Source organism: Lycorma delicatula, chromosome 6, assembly GCF_047948215.1.
Source record: "Lycorma delicatula isolate Av1 chromosome 6, ASM4794821v1, whole genome shotgun sequence".
Classification (NCBI taxonomy): Eukaryota; Metazoa; Arthropoda; class Insecta; order Hemiptera; family Fulgoridae; genus Lycorma; species Lycorma delicatula.
Window position 1 is genome coordinate 5,780,972 of NC_134460.1, and position 22,084 is coordinate 5,803,055.

General features: G+C 32.6%; 1 protein-coding gene across 1 annotated transcript in view; it reads left to right on the forward strand.

The window, feature by feature from the left end:
• Positions 1–22,084, forward strand: part of LOC142326180 (U4/U6.U5 tri-snRNP-associated protein 1) — a 98,990-nt gene that overhangs the window by 39,624 nt on the left and 37,282 nt on the right. Inside the window, exons 2-5 of the mRNA XM_075368449.1 lie at positions 8,201–8,545; positions 9,012–9,202; positions 11,934–12,062; positions 17,839–17,955. Of these exons, the coding sequence (XP_075224564.1) occupies positions 8,201–8,545; positions 9,012–9,202; positions 11,934–12,062; positions 17,839–17,955 (782 nt within the window). The remainder of the gene's footprint in view (positions 1–8,200; positions 8,546–9,011; positions 9,203–11,933; positions 12,063–17,838; positions 17,956–22,084) is intronic.

Sequence of the window (22,084 nt, forward strand, 5' to 3'; positions counted from 1 at the left end):
GTATCAGATATTCGTTATGTAAAATGGAAATTAACGCGTTCATTTTAGAAAGGGTTATACATTTTGAAATCCAGACGGTTAGCTTTTTTTATTTAAGGAAACTCGCACAGTACCCCCGCTGGAAAATTCAGAGTATCCTTTCGGGTCGAACAGGTTGTTTGAAGGAAGGCACATTATCTTTTAGAACCACCAGTTTATTTATTAAATAGTATTCTTGAAAATAACCGACCGAATCTAGAGTTCCTGTTACAGCAGTAAAACGTTTTTGCGGTTTTATTGTAATCGTTTGTTCGTGGATTTTTAATTCGTCAGTAGTGTATTTGCCATCTCGTATATGTATGTCTACGTTTGGCTTCTGTCGTGTGTAGCTTCAATATTACATTTTTGTGAAATCGTTTTTTTAATTAATGTCGGGTCTAAATAGGAGTTCTTTAAATTTGTTAGTAGTTTGACATTACCGATTGTTCAGAGAGGTCTGCTACTCGACTTTACTCTATGGAAGTAGTTTCGTAATATCTGGATCGGTGTAAAATTGTATGGATTTTTTTAATAAATCGTACCTTCTTATCTCGTTTCTATATCGTCCGGTAACATGTGTATCGTTCTTAAACGGTTTTACTTGTCAAATAAACGATCGGTTACTTTAACGAAAGAAGAACAAAAATAACTTAAAAATCCAGTGTTAAAATCTGTTCATTCTTACAGTCGCTTCATCGGAATATAATTTTCAGTCTTTACTATTAGAGTGATTTATTATAAGATGATTTTTTTTCGAACGACCGTATTTTCAGAACCGCGTATCGCACTTTACGTTTACGTCGGCGCAGCATCCTGTTTTTGTAATCGTTTAGATAGCTCGGTTAATTTCCTTAATCAGCAATCCTTTTAAAAACCAGAAAGGGTTGAGGATATTTTTAAAAATGTGCTATAATTTCAAATATTTTGTCGTGTAGTTTTATACTGCAGTGTAGAACAGCGGTGATCACAAAATATAAATAAAAATTGATCGTATGAAGTCGACTCGAATTTCTAATCTGTCGAAGTTTTTTTTTTTACTTATGTTCTGTACATCGTCTGTAATATACACAAAACATTTGGTTTATTATACGGCCGTAAAATAGTGTAAACATAAAGAATAGTATGGATGATAATTGTCGGGTGAGACAAAAATTTCTTAAGACTCAAAGATTACTTTTTCTTATATTGTATAATATATATGTATATAATATTTTCTTTCTTTAATGGAGATCTTAAAAGCAGTACTGTATCGTGACTATAAGTCAATGAAATATTTATTTGTGACATACAGATGTATAAATATTTATTTCCGTTTATTGTATAAAAGTAAAGTACTCGCTAAAATTATTTTATTAGCGGCGAGTAGCGAACGAAAACCCATGTTAAATTTGAGTTAAAAAAAAGAATGAAATCGGTTAGATCTAAAAAAGTCAATTTTGTTAAATAGCATTAGAATTGTTTTTTTGCAGCATCGATCGTAAGGCGAACCCCCAAGTATGCCTTTATTAAATGAAAGTTAATGTTTTTTATTTTAAATGAAAATTAGATTGAAAAAAGGTCGCATTTTATTCTAAAAAAAATAATATTTGTACTACTCTTTTTATTTTATACTCTTCATTAAATGAGCGTAATCAATTAACCTAAACGATTTTACAGCCCGATTATTTTAGGTGTTTATCATCGTGATATAATTGTGGGGCGCAGTCTTTATCGTTATTTTTGAACTTACACCTTTTAAGTTTACCGAAACAGATCGGGGTTTTTTTAATTAAGCTACATGTATTTTTTTAAAATAGTATGTCGAATAAAGACCGATCTGATACGCGGTTATAATTAAAACGGCTATCGTAGATAGGGACATATCTCGTTTAATTATACGTATTATGAAAAAAAATTTATGAATTTTATACGAGTCCAAATCGTCGAATCGAACGATTACTCTCTTAACAAATTGAGACGGTACGATATTGAAAATATAATTGTTAAATTTTGTAAACATTCGTCGGGTTATTACTTGCCGGTTTTGTTATTTTACCCCGCGCAATATGTTTTACTTTTGTTTTTATTTTTTGGGCGATTACAAAATCGTTTGCGGTTAATCGCCGTATAACATCGTGTCGGTTGTGGGTATCTGTGACAACGATTACCCCGTTAAGTTGTACGTCTTGAACATAAAATCCGGAATTTTTTTTTAAAATTTGTGTTCTCTTAAATGTTTAATGCGTTTTCAAAAACCTTTCGATATTATTAATTTTGTTTTTAAAATCCGCTATACAAACTATACTTTTCACAAATATCAGTAGTAAAAACTAAAGTTACAAAAGTACCTATCGGTCAAAGTTGTATCTCGCATCCGTTATATTAGACTAGTTCAATTTCGTAACAGCCTCCGTGGCGCGAACGGTAGCGTTTCGCCTTACATCCGGAGGTGCCGCGTTCGAATTCCGGTTGGGCATGGCATTTTCACACAGCTAAAAATCATTCATCCCGTCCTCTGAAGCAATACCTAACGGTGGACTCGAAGGTTAAAAAAAAAAATCGTAACAGACGAGTCTTTAACAAAGGCCTAGGAACCGATATATTTTCTTATTGCGCTTAACGCAATTACCGCACTTACGTTTAGTAATCCTGATAATATATAGGAAACGTTTGAATGAAATCGTTTACTTTGAAAAACCTTTCTTTATTTTACCAAAAATTTATAATTCATTTCGATTTTAAATAAAATAGTTTGTTTTAGATCAGATAATTTATCAAAAAATTGAATATTTTAATTTTCTGTAATATTCGAATAAAAAGATATAATTTTGAAGATTACGATTAAAATGTAACTTTAATTACATTTAATTACTTCGTAATTAAATATTCATTATTTAGTTTAATGTATTCCCGATTGATTTTATTTTACATCGTTTGTGCGTTTTAGATATCGGATCGCCTTTTTTCTTTTTTTTTTTGTTTTAACTAGCATCGTCGATTTAAAGAAGTATCGTCGAAACAAATTTATAAACTATTATAACCGTTTTGTAAAAATAAACGCTATCAGAACAGCTGTAAGCGCAGTAAATCGTTTTCCTTTGTAAATAATGGATACTGGATACTTTTACTTAACGGATGACGCATCCGTATTTTGAATAAAAGAATATTTATTTCGATAGGGAACGGTGTGTTTTTCTTATCGACAAATCTATCTGCGTGCATTTTCAATTTATTTTTCCCAATAAATTTTTTTTAATACCTATTCACAATTTTTTATCGCATCTGTCGAGTAACGCTAAAAATGTTTGTTTTATTGAACAAAATCGGAAATATAAGTAGCAGTTTATAATCAATATTAATAATTAATTGTATCGATCGTTATAAAAAAATATAGTTATGGATTTGCGATGAAAATCTAATCGCGTTAAATCTTAGTACAGCCAATTTGTCATTAAAATAGGCTGTATTTGGAAATCCTTACCTGCCGATTGATCTTTTGTCAATGCGTTAGAGGCGATGAGGGAAGCTTAACCCCAGATTTGTAACATCCCCCTCCCATACATTTTTGAAAAACTCAAAAAGTTTTTGAAATGCGTTTTTCTCTGAATCTATGCATTTTAGAGAAAAGTTTTTCAAACAAAAAATGTAGAGGACATTCTCCTCTACAATTAACGTGTGTGTGAAGTTATGCCGTATAATTTGAAATTGAAATACTAGGTGGCGCTGAAGTTGTAAAAAACGTGTTTTTTTCGGGGTTTTCACCGGAAAAAATTGTTTTTCGTCTGTATTGCATTTGGAAAAGTTGTTAATCTCAAAAAAACAGACAATTTTTATTGAAACAATTTTCTTGTACGTATATAGACTTAAATGTTTTATCTCTAATACCGGTTCGCCTGATTCTTACAAGGTTTATACGCGTAATATTTTTGTTCATTTTGAAAAGCGTGCTTGTAATGTAACGGTTTTAGTTTTTCTGATCCTAATAAAGTTTCTTTGAATTGGCATAATGTACAGTATATTAAAGTATTGAATTCTGACCGGTACCCCAAACCCATCCCGCTGTTACTCTTCCCTTTTTCGATTTCCATGTGCTGCAATATACGGTTAATTTTGAGAACGGGTATTATATGGTTAGTTTATATTGCAAGTCTTAAATAATAAAGCTCAGATCAGTATTGCTATTATGTGAAATTTATGAGAGACAAAACATTGCGATTCAAAAAAGTATCTTGGATAAAACATTCGAAATTAATTCGAGTTATTTTTTACGAATCTCTAAATAAATGTTCCCATATCGTGTTTTATACTATTTTTCGTTTATCGATTTATTTATTTTTTATAAAAATTGATGCCTTTTACGCTAACCTTTAGTGCGAATGAAATTCAGTACAGTAATACTATTTCCTTGCGGTAACTGTATCGGCAGAATGAATGACACATTTTTTTTAATCTAAGATAGCCGATCTTAAATATTGCTTTCATTTTGTTTCACTTGTGTAGAATGTATTATTTGTCTGGTTCCCGTGTAAATTAGAAACGACAAGCGGCAAAAATTTAAGAAAAATAGAATACTTTAAACGGATTAAAAAATTCTGGTACGTGCATTAAACAATACGCTATTGAATGGTTATAAATAGACGTTAATAGTAATACACAAAATGTTTTCTGAAACGTTTTAAATATCTAGCCGTATTAAACTAGATAACAGTATATATTTTGTCAAAAAAAAGTTACGTATTGTCTGTATCTTCATGTAGATGTGTTGTTAATCGTTGAGAGAAAATTACTTTTCCTTAATTGCTTTTTTAATCGTTCCTGGTTGCGTGTGACGCTTTCAAATTAGATAATAACATTATAAAGAAACAAAGCTCTGTGTATATTAGTAATATATTGCGATTGAAGACGATATGTTATACAGCGATCGATTTGTTTAGGGGATCCCTTGTTTGTGTTACGGGTTAGTTTATAATATCTTGCATATTATGTCAGAATGTGATCTTTCTTTGAACCAAACGACGACGGTGGCCGCCAATATAGTCGAGGGAGCCGCGAAGCTACTTCGGTCAGCTCTTTGCCTATTAACCCTCAAGGGATGGTAGTGCCGACATCTCCGCGATATATACGATACATTATTAATGGCGTTAACAGTGACATTATACTATAATACAGTTCATACAGATTACCGATTGATTTATTTGGTCTTTGTTTTGACCTGATTCGTATTTGGGATTTTTTTTTATTTTTACTTTGTGTCTTTCCGATGAAAAAATCTATTTCTTACATTTATTTACCACCAAGTAAAATAATAGCATCTTAATATAAATGCCAAGGGTATTGTGTGTTATAGTTTCGTGGATATTTTTTGTTAATAATAATAAGCGATTAAGAACTATTTATTTACATATGTATTTTGTATTTATATTAAGTTGGATCCTACTTAATTTTATTATATTGAGGCGATTTAGAAGCAGCTGAATTTAAATATTTTTCCGAAGATGTGTTTGGATCATTCTTTTTTAATTTACTTTTATACTGTTAAAATTATTTTTCAACATGAGAATCTAAATTTGTTTATCTTTATCTTATTAGCTCTCGCGTTTGCTATCGATTGTTTTTTCCTTTATTAAATCAAGAAATTAGTACTTGATGTATTAAAAAAAAAACTGACAAAACAGTCGTAGGACGTTCCCGTCACGCGGCTAAAGTCGCGTTCCAGAAAACTTCTGAAACTGTGGGGTTTTTCTGATGCACGGCTTACACACACAAATTAAATAAAAATATTTTATTTTTAAATATAATATTTTTTTGTGTATTTAATTTAATCATTCTAACTAAAGGGCCCTCTTTAGTTAGAAAGGGCGCTCTATCTTTCTCTAATGGTCGGCACTAACTAATGTAATTTAACAACTTGCGTAGAACAAATTTCGCGTGCACGGTTAGCATACCGGTGTAAGCCGCGAGGCTTAACGCACCAGATTACCGAGTAGACCGGATAATCGCGAAACCCGTCCAGACCGAGTTAGTTTTTTTCACTTTCAATGGTATTAATTTATTTAATTTTACCTCTCACCTGTGACATCACAACAGACGCTACTACAGCATTTTTTTGGGTGGGTGAGCAAAAATAATTATTTTTGACTTTTTTGGTTGACCTTTTTAGTTGAAAATCTAATGACATCCATTAACGATTCATTTATACTAGTAATCTAACCAAGTTTGGTCAAAATCTGTCCAGTAGTTCTGGAGTAGTAAGGCGATTAGAGGCTAACTCCGAACACATACATACAAACGTTAACATCTGGAAAATTTCCATCTGGTTTTTTTGGGTTGCTTAGGTGTCACAAATTCTGATCTAGTGAAAACCGCATATGCCCAAATTGGACCGATTGCAATACTTTGCCTTCTAGAGCTATAGCCCTGTTACAGTGCTACTTAGATGGAAAAGTAAGAAGTATAGTTGCTGAATTTGGTCAGTTGGTTATCTTACCGTCGTTTTTTGATGGTTTGGATGCACTGGATGTAGCATTTTTCAGGGTTCTTTGACTAGAGTTTGGATTTAGCCAATTGTTGAGCTTATAGCTTAAGTGATAATATAATCCGTGATAAAAACAATATATACGGTATTGTTGAATTAGATTTACATTATATTGTTAAACTTAATCTTTAAAGGAGGCTTTTTTAATAGAGCAGAAAATGTTAGTAATATTTTACAACTTTTTTTTAAAATTATTTTTTTTAATATTAGTAGTAGCAGGCCCACTTTTATGCAACATGCGCTTCGTTCTCTACCCAAGTTTTGAGTTTTTGTTCAAACCCTGTGTAGAAAACCCAATTTTGTACAGTCTGAAAGACAGAATTGCCATCTTTCTGTTACAAAGTAAAGAAGTAATTGCTTTGCAAGCTCTAGCATGTGTCAGTATACAGCAATGTGTAGGACCAGGTTGTTTTGGGTGACAATCTAAATAAAAACTAGATATCTCTGTACTCGTGTTTTGTTAAGATCTGTTAACACTTTTTTCAAATCATTACTGTACAGTATTAAGAATTGGCTTCTCTTTTATTAATTTAATTATTTGAATCGATGTTTTCATTCGCTTAAAAGAACTTACAAAAAGAATTTGGAATGTATATAATGCAAGTTGAGTAAATATTGCTGTAACTGAATCGCTTGTGTAGGAAGTTAAATACTGCTTTACGCACATCTAAGTATGTGTATATTTTAATCACAAATTCTTTTTTACAAAATATTGCCTGCTTCAAAGAAATAATAAATTGATTTATCATTGTATATTTCACGCGTACATACATACTACATGTACTGTTAGTAAAACAAAATGTACTGTATCAACATCTTTGAACTCCACTATTCTGAGATCTTAATCTTATAGATTATAATTTTTTATATATTTATCAATTAAAGTACATAAATCCTTAGAAATAATATTTTAAATTGATGATTTAGATTTTAAGATTAAGTGGTGACAGATTTTTGACATAAACATACAGAGATAAATAAACAACCAATCTTATCAGACTCAAGAAATCAAAAAGTGAACTAATGAACTTTTAAAATAATGTTAATTGTTTATTTATAAAAGTAATTTATAACTACATTGTATTTAATGTTTACTAATTTTTTTTAATAACTAAATCAAGTTTTGTTTTATCTGTAAGTTTGAATGATTGGATAATGCATTATATCTACCGTTTTGTATATATACTATTATATTTATTTATATTCCTTTTTTTCAGCCATTATGCTATTAATATTTTATTTCTACTCTGTACTCTGAGATTGTTATTCTTTCATTTTAGATAAAAGTTAACTGATTTAAGCTATAACGTATATATAAGCACGTTAATTACAGTGTATATCTTTCTTTTTGTTATTATTTATGTGTGTTCAAAATCACTGTAGCGAATACCACATCGCTAAGGAAAGTATAGGATCTATTTTTTTTATATATATGTATAAATGATATATGTTTTATGTTTGGTTATAAAATGTCTTTATATTTTATTACCGTAGCTTTAATAGATTATAAAAATTGATGTTATTGTTATCAAAATTGATGTAATCGATAGATGTAGGTTTACAAAATTCACTGTCTTGGTTTATTATTACTTTATCCCATAGTTGTTAATTCATAATTTATAAATTAAGGTGATAAATTAATGATAACTTACTTTCTCTCTGTTTTAGATGATTGTATATTGATACCTCCTCCACCTAAGATATCGAGACCATCACCGCCTAGTGATGATGATGATGATGATGAAGAGAGCGATGATCATAACGATTCAGCTCCTTCACCGCCGACTATATCTACAAAAAAAGATGTGCATATACCTTCACCGCCTCCAGCTGCTACAAACGAGTCGAGTCTATCAATCGCTGAAACAAATAAGCTTAGAGCAAAACTTGGACTTAAACCTCTCGATGTATCGACACCGACGCCTGTTATTCCTAAAGGTGATGAACAGGCCAAACCGGCTTCTGAACTTATGGGTGGAACAGATATGGGAGAATTTGTTCATAAACCGGCAGGTTGGTATTAAAATAAGATATTTTTTCTTTTTTTTTTGACCGAGGTTACAAACGATGGTTTTTTATGATTTTAAATCTATTTTCAGGCTCCCATTGTAATAATTAAACTGTTATATTCAATATTTATTTACCTAAACATTTTTATTTTGAAAAGGGAGTAATATGACATTAGCGATGTATATTTGTGATTTTCTATAGCAATTATTTTTATATATGGTTACTAAAACCAATCTACTTTACAACGTAAAACATTGTAAAACATGTTTTACATTTCACTTCTAATTTTATTTTTTTATGAGCTGTTATGCTTTTAAATAATGTTGACATAAATTAAAAGTTTAGTTGTATTATTCAGGTAATTTATTTTATTTGATTATATATAAATTACAAGATTATTATTTCTATGAAACATTTTTCCAGAAATGGGTATAGTTAATTCGATTTATTAATTTTTCAATTTTTATAGATAACATAGCCAAAAAAGTACAAGTTGAGAAGATAAAAGCAAAGTTGGCAGAAAGGAAAGAGAAGCGATTAATTGAATCCAAGTTATCAAGCGTTAGAAAGCTGGGTGAAGAAAGTGATGATGATGATGTTTCCAAATGGGTGATAAAATCTAGAAAGATTCAGGAAGAAAGGGCGAAGGCTGAGAAAAAGGTACACTTTTGTTGTTGTTATCTTTTTTAGGTTTATGTAATTAAAAGTGTCAGTTAGCCATTGAACTTACTTTGATCTTGTTGAAGTTTGCATCTGGAAGGTTCTGGGTTTGAATTCCAGTTGGACTTAGCATTTTTCACGTAATAAAAACTTTTGTATCATAAAAGAGATTAGGGTAACTCTAATTGGCATAAGGTTTGTGGTTACCAGAAAGAAGAAGGGAGAGAGAGTGAGTATGTATACGATACAGAATAAATAAATAATATTAAACATTTATAGTGAGGAAAGTAATAAGGTTATATTGTATATCTCTGTGTAGATACATACTGCCAAAAGGGATTCGTAGTGTTCTTTTGTACAGGAACAAGGGAATAAAGACCCAAGGGGAGTGTTGCATAGAGTTTTGGAACACAAATATAGAAAGGACGTTCTTCTGTCCGCTCTCTCAACCTTAGCGTGCAGATGGTGAGGCTGCGTATTATTAATGGGTGCATCATGAAGTTGCTCATTTTTGTGGAGATGCTTCATCTTCAGAAATTATCGAGGCTGAAGTGCGCCAGGTTATTTATAGTTTTGGTCCCTGGCTTTGGTATAACAGTGGAGCTCCCTGTTCACTCTGTTGGAGTTTGTTTCCACTGAGGTTCCACCAGATTCACTGCATTTGTCACACAGGTATTATTGAACAGATTGTTGTTTGCTGGGTATTTCTCAATTTGTTGGAAGAAAGGATCAGTTAAATTATTTAAAAGCAGTGAAAAGGATCCTACTGTTAGTGCCTCTTACAGGCACTTAACAGTAGAAACAGATTTTAAACTCTGCATAACAAACACCCAATAAAGACAAGTGAAGCTAAACAGAATAACATTTTAAGCTCTGTAGTAGGCAACAACAGTTGTCTGTATGATGTTCATACATTCATTGTTATACATTTCTGCTTCTCATGATACTGAGTACATATATATTTATTTTTTTTATTTTTTAAGCATGTATGCATATCGTTTAAAAGTAAAAATACAGAAACTGTTCGTAATTGTAACCAGTAGTTTATCAAAATTAGTTTTTATAAAAAAATTTACAAATTTACGATATATGTAAACTTTACATGTAACACAATTTCAATAGCGTATTTGAAATCAGCACCCAAATTACAGTAAGAAAGGTTATGTAACATGTTAGATAAAAATTTTGTATCTACTATTGTTATGTAACTGTCTGTGCACTCAGTGATATAATCACATAGGCCTGGAATTGTTAATTCTGAGTTCTTAGAATAAATTTTCTTTTTATCTTCTGTTGGTTTGAAAAAGATTTTATACATTAAAAGGTTAATGTAGTTCAGGTAGAATATTTATCATTTATCTTCTCAATTTAGGACCCAGAAATTGTCTTTAATTAACAAAATACATATTTAGCACAGAAAAAATTCATTATACAATGAAGCACATTTTTATTTTTATTCAGATTTTTTGTTTTAATTCTGATTACGCTTCTGTGCTTGATTATTTTATGCATTCCACATTTACATATATACTTTTTTCTCTTGAATGCTGAAATTCTTAGATTTTTCTTAATAAACTGTAACTCATTTGCATTATATAATTTCCTCCTCCAATGTTTTATGATTGTTATATATTTTGTTAAAAGCTAATTTTTAAGCCAAATAAAGAAAGTTATGAGATGTAAAAATGGATATATTAATTGTGTGTGGGTGAGTGCGCGCACGCGTGCATACACATTTTTTAAGAAAAAAAAAGCTTGAGAGATGATTGCTATTTACTATTAGAGAAATGACCTCTATTACCTCTATTATTAGAGGTCATTCCTCTAATAGTGAGGTCAATTTTTTATTATTTTTTGAATAGTGAGTGTACTCTCACTATTCAATAAATATTAAAAATAACATTTGTTTGTATTTCACCAACTAAGGTTGGTTGGTATCTCAGCAGTAAAATACATTTAGAAGGCATCGTGCCTTAGGTAATTTGTAACAGTATCAGTAATTTAACTGATTTGAGAATTAGGCCTGAGTTCTCTCTAACTCAGGCCTAATTGATATTGTGTAGATACACGTATAAAAAAGTCAGTAATTTTTATTGAACAAATGTAATTTATCTGAATGATTTATTGTTACCATTGTAATTAACTTTGGTGCTGATTAAGTCTCATGCTGGAATATCGGGTTCTCTCTTAATCAAATGCCATGCTTTGTTTGTAATATTACAACTGAATTATTTTTTGACTTAAGAGTTTCACATTCTTGATAAACTTTATTTAACTTTATGATTATAGAAAGAAAGCCAATTCTGCTTCAGAAAGAGTCAATACATTATAAATAATAGTAGAGTTAAAATTTATTAGATATTCAAATATTTTTACATTATTATTAATTTAAATTGTGTTCTGATAATTAATTACATGATGGGTTTATATTTCTATTATAATGATGTAGACAAAGAAATATTTACTCGACTCGCTTTCAGAATAAAGTCTTTCAGAATATTCAGTCTTAACAGACTTGTCAATTCATTTCATACTCAACAATACACTTACAACATGTAATTCTAACTCTTCTTATTAACTAAATCTTTGTTTATAAAGTGAAAAATAACAAATGGATTTTTCATAATCAAAAATTTACTTTCATTAACTATTAAAATAAGTGTAAGGATTATTGAGTTTTGTTGCGGTTATTTATGTTGAATTTTATTTTATTTGTTATTTTTTTCTCCAGGCAAAAGAATTAGATGATATGGATGCAGTATTTGGGATAGGGGAATTGGTAGAAGAGGATCTAAGAAATGAAAAGAGAGGTTTATATACAAATAAAGATTTAAAAGGAATGCGTGTAGAACATGATGTGGTAAGCTGTATTCTGTTACTTATGTAATTTTTGGTTATGACATGATATTACATATTTGTAAATAATTTTGCAAATCACATCTGTTGCTCTTAATAACAAATTGTATACAAAAATTTTTCTTCCTTATTGTGCACAGTGTGGAAATTCACCCAAATTGTTTGGAACGTGTGAAATTGAATAAGCAGACATTTTAAACGCTAGATAAAAAGTTTTTAAGTTCTTTATATAGGTGTAATAATGAAGAAAAAAAAATTCCCGAGCTAATAGTGGAAGATTTGCGTTTCAAGGAATAAAAATTGTATTACTAATATACAGAATGATGCAAATTGCATGGCAATCTCTCAGGAGATGATTCTGTAGCAAAATATAAGAAAAAAGTTCATATAAACGTAGGTCAGAAAATGATATGTTAAAAAGTTTTGGTTCTCGAAACATTTAGCCCTGCTTTCTGCTCCTTCTGTGAAAATATATGAGGTACGAGAGGTAAAGTTGGTTGGTTACCTTCTTGTGATTTTTTATCTAAGAAATTTAATAAAAGTAGTCCCAGACTTATGTCTCGTGTAGGTTTTAAGAAAACAGGGTAAAACATGAAACATTTTTGTTGCAAAATATACTTTTTTAGGTTTAAAATAAAAACTATGTTGCAACAAATAACATGACTACGGTTACAGACTCAAGAGTCCGTAAGGCTATCCCTTTCTCAACTTAACCTTCCTTTCTGTTGTTAAAATGTTGATGACATGCTTCTTTGAATTTGCATTTCATACATTCTAAATGCAGCTAACAATAATGTATTGCTTGTATGAACAAAAATCTGATAGCGACCTTATATAGTATAAAAATTTCCTTTACCACGATCATAAATACTATATTTCAATAAATTAATCGAAAGAAAACATTGAAATATCTTCCAGCTCCAGTTATTCTGAGAATTAATAATACATTTAAATTATGAATTTTTAATCGTTATTAAAAATAACGTGTAATTATTATACATTAAATTAATAATTGAAAATATAGCAGATAAATTATTTAAACGACACACCGACAAATACCTATGTATATCAGATACGATAATCTTAAGTGTTGTATATGATCTCAAACGACACAAAGTTTGCAAAAGTAGCATAGACATTCACAAGAAGTATCTCGTGCCAGGATTATTATGGACTACTATTACTATTATGAACTACTACTACTGTTGTAACTACTACTACAGCTGCTGCTACATTACCCAAATGTCTGCAATCATGGCAGTTAATTAATTGTTTTTTTATTTGCTATCGGTTTGTTGTATCACATCTGTTAATTTATTCTTTAGTTAATAATTAATGTTTCTTTATCTGTTTTTCTCAAAAGTATTCCATTTCAACATGTGGGGAAATTTTACTGTAAAGTTGAATGCTTATTAAAACAACTCCAAAAAATTGGAGCAGTAATCTAAACTAGGAATAAAACACCTACATTTACTTATTAAAAGATCATCAGTTTGAAAGTTTAATCAAGAAAAACGAGTTCATAGTGTATTCAACAATTGCACGTAGCAAAATATTAAATTTAGTATGCCCCTGTCAAACAGGCTATGATGTTGTGAATCCTCATAATTTATTGCAGAGCACACCTTATTGTTATCTCCATCTCTAGTGTGCCATATTTAAAAAAATGTTTTGGTGTCTGGAAAATATGTTTTTTCATAAATAACTCACAATGTATTACTTACTTACCAGCCAATGCCTACCCTTGGCTGCAGAGCCATTTGGTGATGATGCGCTGACCAAGAGAAAGACGCGGACTTCTTTGAACTCCGGGCTCTCATCCAGCCGGGTGTGGTCCAGGACCAGACACTCTTAAGGTGATCAGCATTATTCATCCTGCAACCACATAGTGAATACTCAGGATGCGGCAGCATATGGATGCGGTGAATGTGACAAGCAAGATAGTCATGGCCAGTTTTTAGTCGGAAGGCAGCTATGCTGACCGCATGCGGGAGGCCGGGTTTGATAGGATCGTCAGTGACCAAAGTCTCTCATTTTCTACCAGCAGCCATCTTGGAGAGGCACTGTTCATTCCATCTGTTGACCACCACATTGACCAGTGCACTAGATGAATGCAAAAACATGGGGGAACTAGGTTGGAGTAGAGTCCATTTCTAACTTGGCCAGTTTATCAGCCTCATTATGTTTATCATTTCCACATATGTCGACATGACTGGGTATCCACTGAAACATCAGTGTCCACCCACGATTTCCCAGGCTTTCCGGTCTTCTTCTACACTCAGTCGTCCTCCGGCAGTCTGTTTGGGTGTTGCGCAATAGATTACATATAACAGCTTGGAAATCAATCAAAAACACTGTTTTCAAAAGAGCAATTAGTTTTTCCAGTTCGGCCACAGCATCGTGCACCGCTCCAACTTCTCATCACAGTTGCTGAGAGTAGCGTCTACGGCTATATGTCCCTGATAAAGACACAGAAGTACCCAGCCCCTTTTTCTCCACCGTTTAAAATTGAAGATTTGTTAGTGTAGATATGAATACACTCGTCCTCCGGAAATTCCTGGTGGATGGTTTGTAGAATTAGCTGCTTCAATTCATGTTGTATGGAGGCATTTTTTGGCGTCAAATGTTCCTAAGTTTGTAGCGAGCACAAAGTAAGTGGTTGAAGAAGTCCAGGCTCGCAGCCCTGGACTTCTTCAGGATGCAGCCCTGTGTTCCACTGTACAGGGGTGCAGTTTCCACAGGTGGAATATCATATTTCCTTATAAGATTTTCATATGCAGTGAGTGAAGCTGTTTGTGTTCTGAGCCTAGAAGCAGCTTGCTGGTAGTTGGGCCATTGATGCTTATAGACTCGCCTAAAACGCTTCCAGAATCTCAGTGCTACCCTTTCTAGGTATGATTGTACGGGCTGTCTGAGTCACGCCTCATGGCTGCAATTAAGGGGTGGACTTAGCAGTGCCTTAAGAGTAATCAAGGTGCTGCTAAAGCTGTATTGTATATAAGGTCAAGCTTGCTTAGTGTACTAGCGCTGGCTGTGACCATCACTTCGTTCCATATACTAGCACAGGTCTTTTGTGCTAGTACAAAAGACCGCTTGTAGGCGGTCTTGAGAACATCCTGATTTGCACACCACTCTGGTTGTCAGTCTTCTTAGTAAGTGGGTTCTTTTTATGCCTTTTCTACACAGTGGTATAAATGGGGCTTCCACATTAAACGTGTATCCTGCTGAACCCCTAAATATTTGGATATATTGCTGTCTTACAGGCTATTCTATTGTACTGGAGGTGGATTTGTGGTATTTTTGTTGACAGAGAGTAAAGCAGAAAGGTGGTTTTTGTTGCATTCACTGCTATTGCATTTTGTCTCGCCCATTGTTTTAGTTTTATCAGAGTCTTGTTTTAACAGACTTACTTCCCAGAAAAGTAGGTCATCTGCATAAAGGAGTGCCTGGATGTCTGGCATGCTTCTTACCGCATCTAGGATATCATTTATCATGATATTAAATAGCGAACAGCTCAAGACAGCTCCCTGGGCTAGTCCTTGCTGTTGAATCCAAAATCTTGATCTACAGTTGGAATACCGTACCCGGATCTGTCTTTGGGACAGGAACAATTTTGCCCACCTAAATAGGTTTCCTGAAATTCCCAAGTTTATGTATGAGCATGGACCGCCAAACAGTGTCATAAGCGGCCTTCAGATCCACCAGTACTGCCTGTGTTGACATTTTTCCTGTGTAATCTGTCTTTAACAAGTTGTGTAAAATTAGTTATGTGGTCCATTGTGTTGCGATGCTTGCAGGATCCTGCCTGAGCATCGTCAATGAGTTTTCATGCTTTAACCGACTGATTTAGGGAGTTTGCAATCATCCTTTTTACCGCTTTACAGAAAGCACTCGTCAATGGTATCAGTCAATAACTGAAGAGTTATCGATCAATATTGTTATTAAAGCCTTATTTACTTTTTTGCCTTTTTTTCAGTATAGGAACGATTTCGGCCTTTCTACATTGCTCTGGCACGTGATTTTCCCAAGTCAAATTTATGGCGGCTAGAACTGTTTTCTTAGCGGCATCGCCAATGTGAATTAAAAGCTCAGGGAAAATACCATCAATTCCTGCTGATTTTTTCTTCTTTTTTTTTGACTGCAACAGAGCACTCTCCAGCTCAACAATAGTAAAAGGAGCACCAGACAGCTCCTGAGTTCGCTTGTCCAAGCATGAGGTTAATGATCTTCGGTCAATGTTCTGGCAATGGCTTTATCTCCATGTGCACGACTCGCATTTGCATATTGCTTGCATAAGGTATTGGCTATATCTATTGGGCCAGCAAAAGATTGGTCGGCACACTGCAAGGGTTGCTGCAGAATTGGTTCTCTTGTAATTCTGGGAGATATATTTGTGAGCCTGGGTACTTCTTCCTAAAATCCAATGTAGCAATAAAATTCCTGAAAGCAGAGCGCTTGGCTTTTTTGATTTCAGCATGAAGCTCAGCTTTGTATTTCCTAAGTGACCTGAGGTGCTTGGGTGCTTTGGTTCTTTTGGCTGTGCGGTGGCTGTTGTCTCGTCATTTCTTCAGGTTGGATAATGTGGCGTTCCAAGAAAGTTTAGTTTTTCACCTGTTCACAAAGTACGCATTGTGCAGAGTCCAGTAAGGCTTTATTAATTTTGTCAATAGTTTTTTCATGGGAGTCAATATCGGTGCCTCGGAAAGCAGAAAGAACTACATCTGTGCACATTCGGAATTTATCCCGGCAGTTATTGTCGGGTGTCTTATCTATAAGCGAAGTGATGAGAATGGTTCTATGGCTGCACCTGCTGGCATCATCAAGAAGTTAAACTTTTGTTTTGCCAGAAATATGACGGTGGGTGACAACCAGATCCGGCCTTGACATTTGACCCGAAAATGACAAGAAAGTTGGGGCGTTTCCAAAACCACTAATTGGTTACTATCAGTCATTCCCTCCAGAGTCCTCCCAGGCAAGGTGAGTCTTGGGTAGCCCCATCTTGGTGAAGGACTGTTAAAATCTCCAACAAGAATACTGATAGCCTGAATTGATGTCTCAACCTCTTCAAAAGAGAGGGGACATTACCAGAAGGGTTGTACAAATCAATCGCACTGAAGTGTTGTCCATTTTTCGACACTCGACCTTAATGGCTTCAGGCCTGTCATCATCTTCTATTTCACATAACACTTGGAGCTTCATTGTTGCATTTTTTAAAATTCTAATGAATATACCACAGGTGATTTGTCGAGATCTTTTCATAGTTGTGATTGCATAACCGCTTGTCAGATAAAACTCAGCAGTTTCTGCGGCAGCTCCAGCTTTGACAATAAAGAATAAATGCATGTCTAAATTGTAGACGTCTAATTTGAATGCTAAAAATTCAGTGCTGTTAAGGCCTTTTGCTTTCCAATAAAGGATGCAAAGGTTAGTATCAGCTATTAGAGCTGATTTGTGGAAGGTTCTTTGAAACCATCTTGATGTAGTCAGCGTATTAAAAGGCGAACCTTGTGTTGATTGATTACACAGGGGGTACCACGAGCAAGCGATCAACTTCACCCTCCCAGCTCACAATATAGTGAAGAGTTATTATTCTCAGTTGATAGCCTAGTTGATTATTTTTTTATCTAACCCCAGAACAAAAAACGATTTGCTATTTATAAGAGCTGTACTTATTTATCATTACTAATTGGCATGAGAGCTTTCATATAATAATAAGTTAATGAAAAATGAATTGAATTATTTATAACTCAGGTGTTAATATAATATTTCTACTTTTTCAGAATAATTTCATGGAAGGTAAAGAAGTGATACTGACATTAAAAGATAAAGGTGTACTTGATGAATCAAATGATACATTGGTTAATGTTAACATGATGGATGATGAGCATTACAAAAAGGTACATTATATTTTTTACGTACTTGCTGTTTATTCTTTATTAAGCATAAATCTTTATTAAAAATACCAAGGTGTAATTTGAAACCTTTTATCGGCTGTGTGAATATCCACAAAGGCTTACACAAAAGCTTGAGACGGTACTTTTTGTATGTAATAGTACCTTAATTTATTAGGGTTTATTGTTCATGATTTTAGTTTATGCAGTCAAATGATTAAGTAAATATGTATTTTGCATATTAATGTGTAGAATTAATTTGCTTCTGTGCTTTATGAAAAATACACTTTTTTGTAAATATGTACACATACATATTCATACATTGTAAGCAGATAAATTTTTACTTGCAGTGAATTGTACTGTACAACAATTTAATTCATGAAAATTGTTTGACATTTAAAGTTGGAAAAAATAATGATTAAGCGAGTATGAGAAGAATGTTTCAGTAGCCGATAGAAAATAGTGTCTTGAAGGGAAACAAAATTGACTACAGATGTTGGATGATGAACTTGATGATAGGAAGTTTTAGAATTGGCAGGAAAATATGATGACCCAGAAGGGGGCTAGGTAGGGTGTGCAGAGACTGCTGCCACGACACTCCGAGGCAACCGTGTTTTGCTTAACGGTGAGGACCAATTGCCTTGGGGATGTTTAAAGGAAAAAAAGGAGAATATGATGAAGCAAACAAAGAAAGTATGCCATTTTATTTAAATAACTTTAAAAATCAGTTAAAATTTTCAAAATTGCTAAGAAAATCATTTTAGATGAAAACCTCAGAAGTGGTCATAATAAAAAATATAGATGGGAAATATTGATTGATTGCTTTTGCATCAGTTAACCAAAGAAAAAATTTTACCAACCAAAAAAAAAACAGACCAAACAAGCCTTACAATTTTCCGAAAGGTTTTTTTGAGAACCTGACAGTAAATTTTGTAAATGTTTTCTCTTCTCTGGTTTTAGCACAGTATAAAAAATCATCTTTTGATTGTGTGATTACTGTAGTGCACCTCCACCATATATACTCTCATGAGTCCAAAACACCAAAATTTGTAGTCCCTGACCAACTACGGTGGAATAAATAAAGTACAGATTAAAAAGTGAATCCTTATTTTTTTCTCATGAAATTTGTTATAGTGATAATTTCTTTCCAAATTCAGAAAAGTTCTTGTTGGAATTGCCTATCGATAAACTTCCCTTTTCCAATAAGCTTTCAGTTTCACTGTTTTTTATTTTTTTTGAAATCCCTCTACCTATAGTTTAAAAGAAATTTTCTCCAGATAGCTTTACCACAAGCTGATCCAATATCTGGGTTGTGTATTACATCTTCTTTTGGATTGAAGGGTCCACATCAAGGTGGGTTGTTCTCCACTTCCTAGTCATCAGAGATAGTTTACCTTGTTTGTCTTTTTCCTTAAGAAAAAGGGTAAGATATTTAAACAAAAATTTTGCCAGTGAAGAGTCTGTGGGTACAGATTTTGTACATTGTATTTCTTATATTATTACCAAAGTGAGCATGAAGTAAACCAAATTTCAGAAGTACAAGGTGAGTTCAAAAAGTAACGAGAATTTTGAAATTTTTCAGGTTGTATTATTCCGATTCTTGGAAATTTTTCGTTGTTGTGTTGGTAAACATGTCTGAAAATATCTGTACATTTTTAGCCATATTGGTTTAGTCTGTTGTCAGCTGTCAAAGGATAAAACGTTTTGGTACGATCGGCGATTTTTTATTTGTGTAAATGTATAAGAGAATTTGAATTAAATTTTGCTATAAGAATGGAATAAAGTGTAGCAATGTTTTAGAAATGTTAAATATTGCTTTTGGCGGTCTCTATGAGTAAAGCAAGGGTTTATGAGCATGTGAAAAATGAATGAAATGATTATGAATGATCACCGAATTGCAATTAGAGAAGTCGCTGATGATGTTGGGATATCAGTTGGTTCATGCCATGAAATTTTTTCATATGTTTTGGATATGAAACGTGCGACAGCAAAATTTGTTCCAAAATTGTTGAATTTGAAACAAAAACAGCAGCAAATGGAGTCGCTAAATGAAGTCAACAACAATGCAGAATTACTGAAACTGTCATAACATGTGATGAAACATGGGTTTACAGATCTGATGTCAAAACTAAGGCTCAGTTGTCCCATTGGAGGCATTCTGGATCACCAAGACCGGAAAAAGCTTGATAAGATGGTCGGTCGAATGTGAAGGTTATGCTCACCATGTTCTTTGATTTTAACGGCATAGTGCATCATGAGTTTTTGCCACAAGGTCACACAATCAATGATTATTATCTACAAGTTCAACACCATTTGCATAAAGCATTCCAAAAAAACGCCCAGATTTGTGGCAAACAATTCATGGCTTTTGTACACCGTGATAATGCACCTGCTAGTGTTTCATTGCTTGTTCATCAATTTTTAACCAAAAACAACACTATAATGATATCCCAGCCACCATATTCACCAGACATGGCCCCATGTGATTTTTTTCTATTCACATAAATAAAAAGAACCTTAAAGGGTTGTTATTTTATAAGTATAGATTAGAATAAAAGCAAGTAGCTGAAAGAGCTAAATACTATTCCAAAGATCGAGTTGCATAAGTTTATAATATCTAATGAGGACTATTTTGAAGGGGATAACATTAATGTAGACAAATAAATAAAATTCTTTCCAAAAAATAAAAATTCTTGTTAATTTTGAACACACCTCGTAAACTGCTAGTTCATAATAGCTAACTTGAAGTAGAAAAGTATATATTGTTCATTCTGTTATTAGATGAGTTTCCTTAACTTCAGCAACTTTCCTTACTTACATCAAAAGTTCAGAATTTGCTATTTCTGTTGTTACTGACCTTGATTGCTTCAAGGCAATATATTTATGTTAAGCTTTGTATAATTACATTTTATTCCAAATTTTTGTCAGGTCTTAGGTAAATACATAATAATTATTCCGAATTGAGAGTATTAAATTTAAAAAAAAAAAAAATGTATAAAGAATAAAAATAAAGAAAAATATGCTTTACCTTATTATTTAATTGCTACTTTACTTATTTGGTCTGTGCCATAAAACAGTTATGAAAATATATTGATACAAAATTAACAGACAGGTATTTGGTTGCAATACTACCAGATTCTGATCTGAATTTCAGTAATAAACTAAGAAAATAATATATACTCAACATATCCATAATTGGTTATTTTTATGAGAATGTGTTGGATTTTATTCTATTTTCTGTGTAGTCTGAAAAGAATAAGATATTTTGAAAAGCAACTGCAGCTATTGTAATGACTAAAACTATTGTCAGACAGTTTTTATAAGCTTAGAAAATAAATAATATGAAGCTCTTAATCAAAAAAATTATTGTTATAGTTAAAAGCTGACTAGTATGTGTTTTGAAAGAGAAAGTTTATTTTTGAATAATTGATGTAATTATTAGAAACCATTCAGAAAAATACAAAGTCTATTCAGAACGTATCCTACCGTAATTCTTTACCAAAACATATTTAAGAGGTATGTAAAACTTGATAGAGTGCACCGCTAATACCTAGTGCAGGTGCATGTTTTTTTTCTGTATAATGACAGAATGTGTTAAACACCAACTTCTCCCGTAAGCTTGGTTGATAGCAAAACAGTTGTTAAGCTTTAGTAGACATTCAGAAACAAAGCTGTTAAGTTATACCACTTTTGTAACTAGTTAAAAGTGACTGCTAAGGCCCTCAGCAAGCTGAAATCCAACTGTTTTTAACAATGTGCAAAGTTTGATAATGAAAAATCATTGACTAACCGTTTGAGAAATTGTAACTGACTTTGAGGTTAGTGATATTTTGGTACATAAGAAACTTAAATCTTATTTAACAAATAATTTGGGCATGCACAGAGTGTTGTGAAATTTGTGTCAAAGCTGCCTTTGCTTGAGCTGTAAGAGATTCATTCTGATGTTGCACAGGACGTGCTAAATTCTACCAACATCCTTAGTTCTAGATCATGCTAACTGGCGATGACTTTTGGATGTATGAGTACCAAGAAACTAAAACAGTCTCATTGGAAGTGGAAGTCGAAAAAAGGTGAAAGTGATGCAGACTGATGCTTTTTTCTACCAGAGATGTGAATCATAATTATGCCAAAAAGG